The sequence below is a fragment of the Chiloscyllium punctatum genome, chromosome 10 (assembly GCF_047496795.1).
Source record: "Chiloscyllium punctatum isolate Juve2018m chromosome 10, sChiPun1.3, whole genome shotgun sequence".
Lineage (NCBI taxonomy): Eukaryota > Metazoa > Chordata > Chondrichthyes > Orectolobiformes > Hemiscylliidae > Chiloscyllium > Chiloscyllium punctatum.
The window spans coordinates 28644494-28661869 of NC_092748.1; the positions used below are offsets into that span (position 1 = coordinate 28644494).

A 17376-nucleotide genomic window follows, 5' to 3' on the forward strand; every position below is an offset into this window, starting at 1 on the left:
TGAGGTCACCGATCCTGTATCAAAATAATTCCAGCAGCTATTTCTAGGGGACAGAGTGTGACCTTCTATAAATTTCAGCTGATCATGTCTTCTCTTAACTGAGATCATTATTTCAAATTCTGAGGAATAATGTCTGATCCCACTAAACCTAAACATGATGACGATACTGGGAGGAAGCTCTGCCCATATTTGAGCCACTTGTCAGCAGCTTCCCCTGCCCAGGACCAAACTGAGTAAATATGAGTCAGTGTTTGATTGTGGTGGAGGCGCGAGAATATAAAGACTGAATGCAGCAAGGAAAGGGCAGAGCAAGAGAGAGAAGCAGCTCCTTTACTCTGAGAAAGCAGCCAGCTGATCACACAAGAGGCAGAATGAAAGCCTTCCTCCTCACCATTGCTGCAGTGCAGATTCTCCACTGCTCAGGTAGGTCCCAGAGAGAGCGGCTCCTCATCAACCAACGAGTTATTGCCAATGAGGTTCACTCACTCAGATATCACCGAGGTGGAAAAATAATTTGCTGATGAATTCTGGAATGTTTTGTACAACTTATCCTTTTCTCTATCAACAGGAATACCGAGCCCTAAGGATGCTCTGAGAGTATCTGTTATAAAACTGAACCAAATCACCAAGACCAGCAATCTGTGCGGGATAACCAGGAGAAGGGTGAAGGATGTAAGTGTGGCCTGGTCTCAGTCTGTTTCACTGTCTAAACTCTATAAGAATATTACTGAGTGCAGTGCAACATGGATTAATAAACAGACACAGAATGTTAAATTACACTTAGGTTCTGAGTGAATCAGCTCAGAGTAAGAATATCAGATACAGTCAGACACTAATGAACTGTTTTCCTCTCAATAGATTTACCGCACAGGGAAATTGTCATACAATGTGGATTTAACATTCTCTGTGAAGGAAACCGTTTGCTCCAAGAATTCTGGACTGGAATTTGATGACCCCAGCTGTTACTTCCATCCCAAAATGACTGCAGTAAGTTTTAAGTTCCATTGTCACATCCAAACCCTCGTGTATAAGGAGAAAAACAATGAAAGGATGGAGTATATTGAGTTATATCATAGAAAGGTTATGTATACTTAACGACATCATGGAAATTCCTTCTGTCTTTGCAGAATTTGCTGCCAATCAATAATATTTTTAAAACTCTCTTTTATTTTGCTAGGTGAAAGGTTTGTGCACAAGCCGTGTTGAATATTTTGCTGATGAGGTTGTTGACATTGATGTAGAGTGTCGAGGGTTGAAGATGGTGGGGAGCAACAGTGACTCATCAGAATCAAATGAAAACAGTATTGAGGTAACCTCACAATTATAGTCAACAGGAAAATTGAAGTTTTATCATTTAAGATAGGCTACCAAATTTTTTGTTGATTTACTGAGCTAAATATAAAAAATATTAATTTTTTAATATAGGTCAAAACCAAATCAAAACAGATGTCAACTGAAGAATCACTGGACGTAAGTATAACAGAGAACATTGTAAAAATATTTTCTTGAGCAGAATTATGAAAAATTTAAAACTCTCGGATCCAATCGTGTCAAAATGACAAGTGAGATGGCACTTTATTTTAAGTTGAGATACTGTGGGGTAGGTATGTGAGGGGGTGGAGTTGTCCACAGTCTGATGCTGAAACAAAAACTCAGAGAAAGCCTACTGAAGACAAAACCAGCTGAACATTCACACAGCTGGACAGGTACAAACAATAGCTTTAGGAGGACAGTTACTCTTACACTTCTATCAGTAGCAGACACAAAATCACTGGTCAGTGCTGGAGGGACCTGCCCATTCAGCACAACAAATCTGAATTGGTGCAGAATAGCAGCCTCCACTAACCTATCCATCAACATCATGGCTACACTGTCTCATGGTCGCAGAACCAGAGAAGGCTGGTCAGAACTTCTCTACTCCAGCACTGAGTCACTCAATCCTGACCTGGAAACTTAAACTGTTTACACTTCCTATTTACAATATTGGTTAAAACTTTTGTTGGAAGATGATTACAAAAATCAAGATTATTTACAAAATCCTAAACTTAAAAATATTTTATTTTATTCCAGTGGAAAAGCAAATCAGCAGAGACATCACTCGAGGACTCTCCAAATTTGAGCATTGATGAGGTATTTTGTCAGATAATTATCTAATTTTCTCTTCATTTCACACCCTCATGGACTAGGACTTGCTAATTGTGCTTTACACCATGAGGCAGGGTGAGGAAGTGGGTGACAAGAATTACCTCAGTTGGTGCAGGAGTTGAGCCGACATTTCTGTCATTATTATAAATTAAACTCTAGCCATCCACAACTCTACCAGGGCTGTATTGATTACTGGAAAACAGTAATTGTTTGGAGAGGACTTATCCACTTCATCACAGAGTGATTGAATCCAAATCCCGAACTTCAAAATGTTTTCATTTCCTCATTTATAATCTGACATCGTTCAAACTTTTGGCTTACAGCTGATTCTAAAAAAATCAACATTGTTTTGAAAATGCTAAGCATATAAATTTGCATATTCCAGGTCAAAAGCAAGTCAACAGAAACATTACTGGAAAGCTCGCTAAACATGGGGTGGCACGGTAGTTCAGTGGTTGGCACGGTAGTTCAGTGGTTAGCACTGCTGCCTCACAGCACTAGGGACCCAAGTTTGATTCCTGCCTCCAGGTGACTGACTGTGTGGAGTTTGCACATTCTCCCCGTGTCTGTGTGGGTTTCCTCCCACAATCCCAAAGATATGCAGGTCAGGTACGTTGACCACACTAAATTGCCCATAATGTTAGGTGCATTAGTCAGGGGTAAATGGAGAGCAATGAGTTACTCATCGGAGAGTTGGTATGGACTTGTTGGGCCAAAGGGCCTCTTTCCATAATGTATTAAATCTAATCTAAAAATGTGAGCCTTATCTGAGATTCTCAAATAATTACTGATGCAAATAAACTGTTGAAACTTGGATTCAGCTGCATCATATTAAAGTGTGAGGCAGCTCTGTATTTTTAAGCTATTAAATGTATGCACAGAGTCTGCAAATTTAAACGGTTAAAATTTCTGCATTTATCATTTAACAATCAGAGAAATCTTTGGTTTAAAGATAATTTAAATACTCAATAACAGTTGATAGGTATGTCATTGATTTCCTTCAATAACCAAGTGAATCTTTTTTTTTAAACAGTTGAGTATTGAGTCATCAGAAACATCACTTGACGTGTCTTCAAATGTGAGTCTATACTGGGAATTTGTGTCAGAAATTGTCTTATGATCACGATAATCAACAACTCAGTTTGTCCTCATTCTATTCATTCCAGGAATACCATGACGATTCAAGATCCCGACACTAACTAGGAATGAAACTTCTGAAAGACTGAACTTGGTCTGAACACAAGCTCTCATTCCAATTAAAGAAAAGGGATTGACGCTACTTATTCATATATAAACCTGCGGTTCGTGACTATGTTTCACTGTAACTGGGAGATTCTATAGTTTGTAAATATTCTCTCCTTTAACATAAGTTGGTGAATTCTGTGGTTCTCGTGAAAATTGTAAATAAAATATTCTCTAATGTCATTTAGAACTGATGTTCATTTTGCTCTGCATTCAAGATATTAAATGTGAGCTTGTCTGCTCAGACTTATCATTCAAATTCTCTGCTGAGATGGTCTCTTCTACCAGCAATTTACTGTTCATTTACTGAGAGCCTAAAAATGTCAAAGAATATGATGTTTGCGTTATCTTGTTAATTCATATGCTTGGATTTAACTATAACTTTAACAGTATCATTACTGATGATGTGGACACCACTTTGTTATTCTGAAAACAGATAAATAAATGACCTTTCCTGTCAAAAGTATGTTTTGTAGTACCTTCAGTGTTTACTGGCTTCAGTTCTCATTCTTTGCTGTGACGTTATTTTCACTAAAGTTACATTTGACAAAAATATCCCTTCAGGGAGATCCTGGATTAACTGCACATATTAACAGATTTACGGATAGTGCGGTAATATTGCAATTGTTGAAGAGAGTAAGTCACATTCTTTAAGCCAAATTGACAATTCAGGCTCTTAAAGGAGGTTTCCGTCAAGCTTGCAAATTAAAATCAACTTAGCTTTAACTCAAGGTAATGTGGTTATCTGAAGAAGAATTATTATAAATATAGTGGTATGGTTGCAGGCAAAAACTCTACAGACATGACATTGTCTTCCTATTTTCTTTGGAATTGTCAGGCCCAGCTGAACAAAACATTAACATAAATATTCCAGAAGGTTAGCAATTGAAGTTGTGTTAACAATTTATTGTAATCAATCTCTTCTCAGTCAAATGGAATGTCTGACAATATTGAATATAGCAAAACAAATTAATCCATCTTTTTTTGTAATGATGTGATTTTAAATTCATAGAAATACCACTGTTGTAAAAGAAGAAAGTATTGTCTGCGCAATCAGCCTTCAGGCAGAATTTATGCTGCAAATTCTGTTGTCATTGTGATGGCAGAAGTATTTTTTTGTTTTCGTGCCATTTTTCTGTCTGTCTCCACTTGATGTCTTTGCTGGATTATTGGTCCACAGGCACATACCAGGCTCCAGTAACTTACTCAAATGCCTTTTGTTCTGTGGCACCACATTGTACATGGATGTTCTTTCCTGGAGCAGTGAGTCTTGATGACTTAGAACAAGTTAGATTCTGGAATGCGCTAGGCCAATTCAGGTGTGTGTGTGTGTGTGTGTGTGTGTGTGTGTGTGTGTGTGTGTGTGTGTGTGTGTGTGTGTGTGTGTGTACAGAATGATCTTTTGTCTCTACTTCTTATAACAATTTCCTCCTTTTTCACTTGTATCATGATCTCAACGCCAAAGTGAATCCTACGCGTGCTCAGCTCTTTCATCTGAAACAAAAATGAGGCGAAGAGAACAAATGGAGCAAAGAATATTCAGAATCCTAAATGTTGGATAATTAAAGAGTAAAAGTAAGCACTGCTCTTTCCTTTACTGGAAGATTTCTTAGAGTTGCTCCTGCAATGTTGCTAACGTCAACAGCAATACAATGGAATCCCCCAATCACTTAGATAATGCTGCTCATGCAATACTCCTGTGAAATGACAGCAGCATTGCAATCCCAGCTCCAAAGGAATTCATAGAAATGTAGAATCTAGGAGCAGGAATGAGACATTTGGCTCTTCCATCCTGCTCCACCATTCAGTGTGCTCACGGCTGACTGCCTATCTCAACACCACATTCCCAATTTCTCCTAAACCCCTTGCTGTCTTTAAAGTCCAAAATTTTATCTCTCTCTTTCTTGAATATATTCAGTGATTTGGCCTCCACAGCTTACGGTGGTGGAGAATTCCACAGGTTCACCACCCCTTTGAGTGATGCAATGTTTCGTCATCTTGATGCGAAATGATCTACCTTGTACCCTAAGACCATGTTCCCTGGTTCTGGAATCCCTAATCAGGAGAAACATCCTCCCTGTATCTAGTCTGTTCAACCCTGTTAGAATTTTATACTTTTCAATCAGATCCTTCTAAATTTTAGTTCAATTGGGTCTATATGGTGAATCTTTCTGCATACTACAGTCTTGCCATCCCTGATATCAGCCTGATAAACCTCGACTGCACTCCCTCTATGGTAGATATATCTTTTTTTAGGGAGGGAGACCAAACTGCATGCAATATTCCAGGTGTGGTCTCACTTTGGCCCCGTATAACTGCAATATGACATACTGATTTCTGAACTCAAATCCTTTTGAAATGAGGGCTGATGTACTATTTGGTATCCATTTGCTTCCTGCACCTGCCTGTCTATTTTCACCGACTGGTGTACACAAAGACACGCATTAGTGCACATCCACACTTCCCAAAATATCACAATTTAAATCTCAGCTCTTTGTCTTCTAATACAATTGCCATGCAGTGGGGCTAACAGTGTGGACAATGGTTTCTAGACCAGCGTACCAATGCTTTATCAAGATCACAACAGTCACAAGAAGAACCGTGGTTGTTCCCCTTCACCCTCTGTAATATCCCCCAGGGCCAAATCCCTTTCTCAGAAATGGGCGAAAGGGGAAAGACAAAGTTGGCTGCATTCTAAAGAGTGGAGTTGGTGGTAGGGACAGTCAAGCAGCGCAGAAGCATGATGCTCACATTTGGTGAACTTTGTCATTTTTCAGCCCTAGAAAGGCAGAAGCTGCCAATAATACTGTCACATAGTCTGATTTGATAAGAGTGCCTTTTTTTTAAGCTGCTGTCTGACTCTAATGATGCCTGGGGGAACAGTTCAGACCATATTTCTCTGTCCCCACTAGTAAGAGTCTCTCCTGGATACGTTACCATTATCATTGACTCTCTCCTCCTCTGCCACTTCGTGTGATAGACTCCTCTGAGAGCTGTCATTCACAGTGCTTTGTGAACTATTAGTTGATGAGTCTACAGGAGCTGTAGGCAAGAAGGGTGGGTAAAGATTGTATTAGCATTTCAATTCAATGGAAACAGGATTGTTTGTGAGGGCAGGGATGACAGGAGATGTTAATTTAAGTTGAACTTCTGATTATCAGCAACTTAACCTAAGTTTGGTTTGTCTGTGGGACTTGCATGGTCTGATTCACTCAAAATCACGCAATGTTTTTACTTGTCCTGTGATTTTGAGTGATTCAGACCATGAAAGTCCCACCAGACAAACCCAACTTAGGTTGAGTTGTTGATAAATAGAAGTTCAACATAAAATAACATCTCTTGTCATCCCCACCCATCGGGTCATTGGTATGATTTATATTTATTGCCCCAATGGACATTGATGTTGCTGGCGTGACCTGTATTTGTTGACCCACCTAATTGTTATTGAGAAAATGGATGTGAGCTACCTTCTTGGAATACTGCAGTATGTCTCGTTCAACATTTCTGCAGTTGTTTGAAAGAACTAGATGGCTTGCTAGGCTACTTTAGAGGACAATTAAAAGTCAAACACATTGACGCGGGTCTGCGAATCAGGCAACAGTTCCAGACTTGCTTTCCTAAAGGACATGAGTGAACCAGATGTGTTATAATATGCCATGGATTCCAGCCCAGGCAAACCTGTTCCTTTAAGATAGTGATATGATATCACAGTATGTAATGTTAACAGAATAATATATACAGGAACTATGGGCGGAACAGTGGTTCAGCAGTTAGTAACTGCTGCCTCACAGCACCAAGGTCCTGGGTTCGATTCCCACCTGTCTTTCCTGGGTTTCCTCCAGGTGCTCCGGTTTCCTCCCACAATCCAAAGATGTGCAGATCAGGTGAATTGGCCATGCTAAATTGCTCACAGTGTTAGGTGCATTAGTCAGGGGTAAATGTAGGGTAGGGGAATGGGTTTGGATGGGTTTCTCTTCGGAGGGGCGTTGTGGACTTGTTGGGCTGAAGGGCCTGTTTCCACACTGTAGAAAATCTAATCTAATTAATTGTTTCAATATAATAATATCCCATAAACACACCCCTGAGAAAAAATAGAAAATTCAGACACAGATTCTTACATGTAGTTGTCTAATCATGGAAGGAAAAAAAACCTCAAGACAGGAGCCATTCATTGAAGTTCCAACTCTGTTGAGACCCCAATAGCTTCTGTTGTTACTGAAAAACTACAACCCTGAAATCCTGATCTGTGAGAGCTAGCCACACCCATTCAAGCCATGAAACAAAAGCCCAGGGCCCCCAAGATGTTTATATTACCCCTGATGCTCATTACCTCCATCTTAAACAACTCTCTTCAAAAAAAAATATACAGGACAAAATAACCTCTTTAAAGCCACACATGTGACATGGACAATTTTTGTTTTTAGCTGTAAAAACTTCCAAGCAGAATCTTGGGTTTTTAAGTTGAACTAGTTTAATGTGAAATTTAAGGCACACAGATGGCCTAAAGCTCATGAAGCAGCATTCTTTATTCTACTGGCATCAGGTATTTACAAACAAAGAAGGGGAATCAAATTTAAGTAGAGAAACAGTAAACTTACATGGAATTAAGCCTGTAGAACATACTTAATTGAGGAAATCCTTTGTTTGTCTCTCCCTCTCCCCGTGAGGCCTCCTTCTGACACTGCCATTCTTGCCTTCAGGAAGGGATCTGCTAAAACTGCTCAAGCTCCCCTGCTCGGTGATCTTCCTCACCTCTTGTCATCTGTTGTTGAAAGCTCTGTTACGCACTTCCCTGATTGAGAGTTGCCATTTCAAAAACTACACTAGCACACAGCAATCATTTACTAATCAGTTATTAATCCACAATGCCTAAAATGTTTGAGTACAAATTAGTTGAAGCATCCCTGTCTTACTTCACCAGACTGAGCAAATGGTAAGGGTTGGGGTAATATTCAGCATTTGCTTGAGAAGGCCTGTTACCTGCACTGGCACTGTCACTGACTCCAGCCATTATGCACTAACACCAAGTTGCACAATACCTCTGAGTCAGTTGCGTGTGTCCACATCATCCAGCAGACTTTTGGCCTCAAGAAACTCTCCTCTATATATCATTTCCTGATTCAGAAATAATTTTAGAGAAATACACTTGTGCTGATTGGAAGCCATGTGTTTGTGCAATGTTTTTCTCTTCTCAGTGTTTCAGCCTTGCTTCTTTTGGACACCACCCCAAATGCTTGGCATAGCCTTGTCTCACATTTGGGTATCTTATGCCCGAAACGTCGATTCTCCTGCTCCTTTGATGCTGCCTGAACTGCTGCGCTTTTCCAGCAATATATTTTTAAGCTCTGATCTCCAGCATCTGCAGTCCTCACTTTCTCCTATCTACTCACTGACCTGACATATCCACCAGAAAGTGTTATGAACCCAAAGCGATGGTCCCTGGGAAGGATTGGGTCTCATCCAAAGAAACAATGGCGTGCAGAATATTTTATGGTTGAGTGAAGGATGCTATTAGAAGCATAATCCAACTCCAGAAGATACTTGTTTTTACAGCTAAAAACAAAAATTGTCCATGTCACATGTGTGGCTTTAAAGAGGTTATTTTGTCCTGTATATTTTTTTTTGAAGAGAGTTGTTAAAGATGGAGGTAATGAGCATCAGGGGTAATATAAACATCTTGGGGGCCCTGGGCTTTTGTTTCATGGCCTGAATGGGTGTGGCTAGCTCTCACAGATCAGGATTTCAGGGTTGTAGTTTTTCAGTAACATCAGAAGCTATTGGGGTCTCAACAGAGTTGGAACTTCAATGAATGGCTCCTGGCTTGCTCCTTCTGTTTATTGTAAAGAAGCAAGGTGCACTGATACTCCTGCAGAGTATGGTTGAGCCTTTAATATTGTCCATTATCCTCTGGATGATAGTGGGTGATGTGATTTGTGTCAATATTATACAGCTTGCAAAGCTCTTGTAAGATCTTGTCATCAAAGTTGCTCCCCGATGATTGTGAATCAGACATGGAACATAGAAATGGACAAACTGATCGTACCCTTGCATATTAGCTACAGTCACAGATGGGAGTGAGTGGTACAAAATTGGTGAAGACATCTGAGAGAATGAGGATATTCTGAGTCAAGTTGCTCCTGGGGTCAAGGACTGTAAAATCTATTGCAAGGATCTCTCAGGTTTCCGTGGTGACCATGGATCCCATGCTGTGGCAAAGTAATTTCCCTGTTTTGGCCAATGTTAATCTTTCAGAATTGTTAAAAATCACACAAAATCAGGTTATAGTCCAACAGGTTTAATTGGAAGCACTAGCTTTCGGAGCGACGCTCCTTCATCAGGGGATTGTAATCCCCTGATGAAGGAGCGTCGCTCCGAAAGCTAGTGCTTCCAATTAAACCTGTTGGATTATAACCTGGTGTTGTGTGATTTTTAACTTTGTACACCCCAGTTCAACACCGGCATCTCCAAATCATTTCAGAATTGTGATGGTCATCATCTATGTCAGCAGATATCCCAGGCAAGTAACACTACTCACTGTTCAATGTGTACTCCTTTTCTGTCTCTTGATGTCCTGCTTAATCATGAACTGCGACTACACTTGAGGCTGCAGGGCAACATGTGTTGCTTCACCCTGCTGTCCATGAGACAGCTAATCAAACACTCCATCCTCCTCCCTGCTCTTCTTCCAGCACCTCAACAATTTTTGTACCTGTTTGGATTCTTTCATCACTGACACTGGGTGAGTGGATGTTGGGCCTTCTGTTGAGTAGCGCTGAAACTGTACAAGCTCCGCTTTCGAGATTGATAGCAAAAGTGAAACTGAACCTGACTCTAACCTGCCTGAAAGCGGTTTGGTTTTCACTCTTAAAGCACATTCGTGACAATCCACTGAATCTTAGTCCAAATATCAGAGGGAACCAATGTTGGAATTCTGCCTTTGACTTGGCAGGCATTCGAAAGCAGTTGACTGGGCTGTGGTTTGTTAAACACTCCAAGCACTGCAGCAAATCAGTATGTGTCTAACCTTCTTAGAAATGGTTCACCTCAAAGCTATCAATTCCAAATTCATACTAGAGTATCTCTTCAAATTCCTCTCTTTCAGCTTGACACTCCACGTGGCAAGTGCAGTAACCACTTTTCTGCCCTTGAACCTGTGACAGCACCACTGCTTGGCCAAGGGAAAACTGGCATCAGTTTCAAGTCTGAAAAGGAGAGGAAAATTTGGGTGGCCAAGGACAGGCGATCGGAAGAGATTCTGCTTCAGAGTCTTCAAATGCTGGCGTCCCTGGACATACTTTCCTGCCAACTCTTTCAGCATTCTTTGACTTCCTCAGCATGTTATGAAGTGGGGGATGAACTGTGCATAACTTTGCAGAAGCTATTTATGATATCCAGCTCGGGCTGGGAACTCACCCGGTTCCCTCTCCATCACACCTGACAGGGCCATACCTGGACCATTCAGACTTTTTTCAGCATTGACAGGAATGCCTCCCTTGGACTAAGGTACCAAATGTCAGTCCAGAAAAGTTGGCATTTCTCTGGTTTTACTTGCAACCTAAACTTCAACAAGTGGGTTAAGACGGTGTTCAGTCTTTCAAGAGAAGGCTGGAGATGAAGGTTCCTAAGAACTTTTTTTGCCAGAGGCGTTACAGAGCCCAAACATTCTCGTTTCTGTGGGGAGTTTACGTGAGCCGTTTTTTCAGTGTCTTGCTTCATGTGGGGTGATAGCTTATAACCAAGGGTCAAGCTGAGACAACAGAAATACTGTGGTTGAGGACTTGCAATGCTTCCTCAGTCCTAGATGGAGGACAAGCAGCCCTAGGAGAATATGTTTTGGGTGTCTGGTAACTTACACAAATCCTTAGTTTCCTGCCTTTCATTCTCACGAGGACTATGGGGGAAGACACACACGCAATTGATGATTCTCAGATGACACCTTGCACCTATGAATCCTGCTGACAATCTTATGATAGGTTGGGACATGACAGCAGGGAATCTTTCCTGGGCAGTCATCTTTAATCACAATCCTGTGACTTACTACAATACCCCATGTCATCATTGTCTTTACTGAGCGTTGTCCTACATTTGGTGAGGATATAAACATGCTGGCTTCTCTGGGTGTCCTCCAACTCACCAATGTCTATCTTTGAAATGAAATTGGAGACATTTCCTCCAGTCAGATTTGCTATCCATTACAGTGGAGGTTAAAAGACACTGAAGGACATTTTTGGTTCGAAGTAAACATCTTTGTCATGGCAATCTGCATGGATACCAGACCTTTTTCACCCACAGTGACCAGAATGGCTCTCAAAGTGATACAAGGTGGGACCACTCCTACATGTGACACATGGGAAGGCCTGATGTCAACTGTTGGAGATGGCTGCCTTCAAAAACAGTGATGGAGTGGATGGGTAAAAGAACACTCAAACAGTTCTAGGTTCCCATACAGGCTGACACACTTCATGTGGACAGAGCAAGATCTAGAACCCCTATATTCCACCTCATAATGTGCTGCTCAAAGCATAATCCTCTCCATCCTTTCTGAGCATGTCCAAATATCCCTTAATACTTTCGACTGCAACACCATTAGCATACTCAACTTCCTTACTTTCACAAATTTCCCCTGGCCGTGAAAAGTATGATTGAGGACAGATAGGGAGAGCTTGAGGTAGGCAGGGTAAGAGACATCTAACCCCCAAGAAATGGGGATACAGATAGAGGAATGGGGCAAAGAGCCACTGATCTGCCTCCACCCCTCAGCAAGATGCTCAGAGAAAAACTGGTGAGCCATGGTTGATGTGCCCAATCCTGTATTAATTAGGCACAATGCTTCCTGCTCACTGTTGGCCAAGTCCCTATTGCTTTCCATCAAAATGGAGCCATTTCTGGAAGGAAAGGGTTCCAGGTTTGATTCCAGCCTCGGGCGTCTGTCCGTGTGGAGTTTGCACATTCTTCCCCTGTCTGTGTAGGTTTCCTCCTACAGTCAAAGATGTGCAGCTAGGTGGATAGGCCTCAGGGTTACAGAAATAGAGTAGTGGGGTGGGTCAGGGTGGGGTATGCTCTTCGGACAGATAGTGTGGACCCAATGATCCAAATGGAGGGATTTCAGGATTCTATAAAATTTGCTCCTCCATTACCCCCTGCCAAGTATCACCCCCACATACAGGGAGTGTCTAATGGAAACATTACCTTCACTGTACACCTTCTCTGCTGCTTCATTGGATAGACTGTGTGAACTCTCACTCACAGTGCTCTGCGAGTTGTCAATGGTTGTGTCTGTAAGAAAGAAAAGCAGATAAAGATTTACTGTCCCAAACACATCTGCACCACCATTAAGAATGGTAATTTCACCTCTCTCACATCAATACAGTGTCCCCAACTCTCAGCTCTTTGTTACAATGAACTACTGGGTGACCCTGCCCTCCCCACACCTCATCCAATTCTCTGCTACCCAGTATCCCAACTCACACCAAGTCCTGTTTATCTCTCACCTCTGGGCTCACTGACATATATTGCTGCCAGTGCAGTAACACATTGATATTAAACTTCTCATCCTTGCATTCAAATCGCTCCATGGCCTTGTCCCTCCATGGTCTCGTCCCTCCATGGCCTTGTCCCTCCCTATCTCTGTAGTCTTCTCTAACCCCAGAATTCTGAGATATCTGTGTTCTCATTCTGACCTCACTTTCCTCCATAAAGGCACAAATTAAAGCCTACCTTTTGTAGTCAAATGACTTAGTATCACCCCAAAGTATGTAGTATGGTGTCATGTTTTATTTTTGACAATGCATAAAACAACTCAGGCGACTGACTGTGTGGAGTTTGCACATTCTCCCAGTGTCTGCGTGGGTTTCCTCCGGGTGCTCCGGTTTCCTCCCACAGTCCAAAGATGTGCAGGTCAGGTGAATTGGCCATGCTAAATTGCCCGTAGTGTTAGGTAAGGGGTAGATGTAGATGTAGATGTAGGGGTATGGGTGGGTTACGCTTCGGCGGGGCGGTGTGGACTTGTTGGGCCGAAGGGCCTGTTTCCACACTGTAAGTAATCTAATCTAAAAAAAAACTTGGGATGTTTACAATGTTGAAGATGCTATATATGTGCTAGTGGTTATGGTTTTAACATTTTTCTCATCCTCCAGAAGCTGTATCATATCAGTATTTTGCAGCAACATGAACTTGACGTACTTACTTCATTGATCCCCACTAATCTTGCCAAAAAAGGTGCAAGCTTGCTTCTAGATGATGGGGATTCAATGAAACTGTAGGTCTGCATTTTGTTAGACAGTATGAAAACAAATAGCTGCACCTACTCTCATTATCGACTGTAGCCCCGTCCGTTCTCTCTGCATTGCCAGCCTCCGTTGCACCTTTAAAGCAAATGGAAGACAGAAAGGGGAAAAAAATATTACAATCATTAGTGCCAACTCTCATAAATTCGTCACCAGAGACAAGATAGCTCAGCCTCAATTGTGAACTGACGAGCACTCTCTGAAATTGAGATTTTGCTGCTGCTTACTCCAAGAGTGATGTTGGGGCTGGGTTGTAGACCCACTGATCGATTTCCACACTGTCGTGATGATGCCATGGCTTATTCAAAACTGTGCTGGGAACTCGGGTCGAGTAATCCTACCTTGAATTTCCAACAGATCTTATTTTTGTTGTTAAGGTTGCGGGGCTTGACGTACACATAGGGGAAACCTGAACTCCCCAAGGTCATTTGAATTCAATGCTATGTTCAATGCTATGGAGTAAGAGCCTTAGGCCTCAATGTGTGAGTTATGACTTTTTTTAACAGTACTCAAAACTGGATCACCAAATGGATTGCATTGCCATGTATGGGCATGGAATATGGGTGGTGGAATAGGTGATGAAACAATGTGAGGGCTAGTGAGGCAAATATTTAATAACACTGCTTGGAGGAAGGCCTAACAAAACAAAGTAAGCCTGTTTCGGTGGTTGGTAATCCCTGTGACTGCCTCTGAATGATGTCTAGAGGTCATAGGCCAGGTACACATGCACCCCATCCAGACCTGCAATTTCAGATGCTTCGTCTCCCTAAGGTGAATGCATATGGCATTGGGAGCCAAGATCCAGGTTCTTGCCTACATTCTAGTGACTTAGTGCACAGAGTAGCTCCACAAGATGCCATATCCATTGCTGGCTCATTTGTCACACTGAGCTCAGCTACTGAATACTTCATCACACTTAAAAGAGATAAATATCCCAATAATGTTACTAACATAACACACACTGATTACAATAATGCAATATTACAATTACCCTATATCAGCGTAAATGTTAATGTATAAGACAACTACAGTTTTTCAGGGATCACAGTCCACCAGCTACCCTTTGACCCTTTCCTTTCCTGCCTTCCCCACACTCCACCTCCTTCACAAATCTACAGGAGGAAAGGTGCCGTAGGCTAGAAGAAGCTGTTCAGGAAATCAATGTTGTTTGAATTGAAGTTCCGCTAACACATCGCCATCACAGACAAAATCGTGGGCGCTGTCTGAGCATACGCAATAGTTGGTCAATCTGCCAATCTCATCCGGTCACAACAGAGCTCAGAACCAAACAATGCAATTGGTCTGATCGCAGCAGGTGTGAGTTGGCCAGGGTGAGGTCATTCAGCTCATAGCAACAGGTCAGTGGACTCTGGCCAATCACCCTACTCATCTAGAAAGCCAATCCTTGCTCAGGATTCTGTGTTAGCCCAAATCAAGCATGCCATAAAAGTCCTTAGAGAGAAAAAAAATCAGTTATCTAAAAGTGGACACCATTTTATGCCTAAAACAATGTTCTCAAAAATGTGATTGTTACATGGGTAATTAAATAATAATTCATTGCATCTAACTTATGCATAACAAAACAGCAGACATTACAATTACATTAAGCAAAAGCATTAAGAGAAGAGAGACTTTATGGCATAAATTAAATCAAAATCATTGTCTTTATGATGCAGTTCATTTAACTTGAATGTATTTTTCTAATTTTAAATGGTAAAATTCTGAACATGATGCTTTGGCAAAATATTCTTCAAGACACAAGAAAAATCACAGACACAAGGAGAGTTCAGATGATGCAATGCTGTCGAGCGATTATAGCATTTCTAAGTGTCATCATGGTTTTTTTGTTATTATTACTGGGGACACAGTGCCAATGTGACATTTCCATATCAGCGAGTCAGAGAGAAGGCCCTAAGATATGCGAGAACATGGTCTGATGCTGTCATCTGGTCTCCATCTGCAACAAAACTCAGTAACATTTAGATTGGATTGGGGGTGCTTCTAAGGAAAGGATGACGGTGGATGCTGGGGCAATGGGGCAAAGAAGGAAGAGATGGCATGAGGATAGTGTGTGTGCGTGCGCGTGTGTGCGTGTGTGTGTGTGCAATGCTGGAGGATTGACTCCGGCACTTCAAGATACTGGCTCTTGCAGCCAATGCTCTACGCCTGATATATAATGTCACATGGGAACGCATCATTAGCATTAAAGTGACCTTTATAAACAGGGTTTTGTCACATTGAAACATCTGGAATCTTCTGGAATATTAGCTGTAACATCGTTACTATGCCTTCTTTGATTTCTCTTGGCTGGATTTTACATCCCTCCCACCCCAAACTTCTGCTGGCAGGTTTTAAGGTAGTGGGGCCAGGGGTGTTTATTGTAAAATTCAGCAGGTGGACTGCTTAGCTCTGGTCGGTATGAGCTTTCACTGAAGGGCACTGGAGGCATTGTATGGCCACTCACCATCCCCCTTGGCCACTATTTCGCTCAGTGCAGAGGTAGCAGTGTTAGCTGTAAGAGGACATGGAAAGGAATTATTATGCTCTCTGCTCTATCTTTCCTGACTACTGCAACAAACATTCTTGATGCTTATTAGCATGTGTAAGGTATCATTTATTTATTACTCACTTGAAATGTAACATCAATTCATTTTGGTCTGTGGTTCAGTGCAGAAACATCATCTGTGTCCCCCTACCTAAATTATTTAGTTATGTTTAGCTACTTTATCAATATCATTCAGACATACCTTCAGACTCTTCCCTGGATTCTGGACATATCACCTTCTCCAAATCTGGTTCAATACCTACAAGCACATCAGAGAAATGGCAGCACCAATAAGACATTAGAATCATAGAATGGTCACAGCACAAAGGAGATATTTATCCTGTAGTGTCCATGTTAGCTCTTTGGCTTTCATGGGGAAAAGACAGTCAAAAATGAGCTTTGTGCATCTCCTCTCCCTTACATATTTAGTCCCATTTCTGAAGCAAAATGGTAAGTGTTCTGAGTGCATCAAGCTTGGGGTAATCTGATTTCTAATGGGTATAGGCTTAGAATATAGAACTGCCTTTTACTTGTCAAAACTGAAAATTAATGTTCACCATTCAACAACAATGAAAAAATATACAGTGAGATGGATGGATGCCTCATTTGTGGATTGACAGTGCTAAGTTTGGAATTTGTAGCTTGTTGAGGCATGAGGGGGTGTTTGACTCTATATCTAACCATCACTCATCTTTTTAAGTACCAATACATGTTCTCAAAACTACTGCATCAATCATCATGATGAATGCAAAATCCACAATAAGTATTCACTGCACTATAAATTGATTTTTTTTCCAAGTGGTCCAAAGCTGACACACCCATCTCAGCAAAGGAAATAATCTTTACAGTTCCCCTCTGAATCTTTTGATGCAGATATGTTTGAGGGAGACGCAATCACAAATAAATTACTACTAAACCTGGATCTGTCAGAATACCAGGATTTTGAATTGTTGGCTCCTTTATGTGGGTTACTTATTTTTGTTGGAAAGCTAAGTTGATGGGCAAAAGCAGGAAGACATCAAAATTAAAAAGAAGTCAAGGAATACAATCAGCTAATGACACAGCTTGAGGTTTCTACTGATCTCTGAAAATCATAAGAATAAATCACAGTAGCGTGTGATGTCAAAATATCTTCATAATTAACCATTTCTGGGGATG

The 17376-nt window shown here is 41.3% G+C and overlaps 2 protein-coding genes across 5 annotated transcripts in view; one reads left to right on the forward strand and one right to left on the reverse strand.

Annotated features, from left to right (window-relative positions):
• The first annotated feature begins 296 nt into the window (after positions 1–296).
• Positions 297–3696, forward strand: LOC140481784 (secreted phosphoprotein 24-like). The gene is made up of 8 exons (XM_072578315.1): positions 297–423; positions 569–672; positions 859–987; positions 1178–1309; positions 1426–1470; positions 2071–2130; positions 3179–3223; positions 3312–3696. Exons 1-8 carry the CDS (start codon positions 372–374, stop codon positions 3342–3344), a joined length of 600 nt encoding a protein of 199 aa, XP_072434416.1. The 5' UTR covers positions 297–371; the 3' UTR covers positions 3345–3696.
• A 615-nt stretch (positions 3697–4311) lies between these two features.
• nme9 (NME/NM23 family member 9) overlaps positions 4312–17376 on the reverse strand; it is a 72712-nt gene continuing 59647 nt past the window's right edge. For 3 of the 4 annotated variants that reach the window (XM_072578739.1, XM_072578740.1, XM_072578742.1), the window contains 5 exons: positions 16421–16477; positions 13695–13751; positions 12577–12663; positions 6325–6429; positions 4312–4881 (listed from right to left, as the gene is read on the reverse strand). In XM_072578739.1, coding sequence (XP_072434840.1) covers positions 4859–4881; positions 6325–6429; positions 12577–12663; positions 13695–13751; positions 16421–16477 — 329 coding nt within the window. In that variant the 3' untranslated portion in view covers positions 4312–4858. Of the gene's footprint in view, positions 4882–6324; positions 6430–8120; positions 8150–12576; positions 12664–13694; positions 13752–16420; positions 16478–17376 lie in introns of those variants that run through there. The other variant, XM_072578741.1, reaches the window with a different exon arrangement.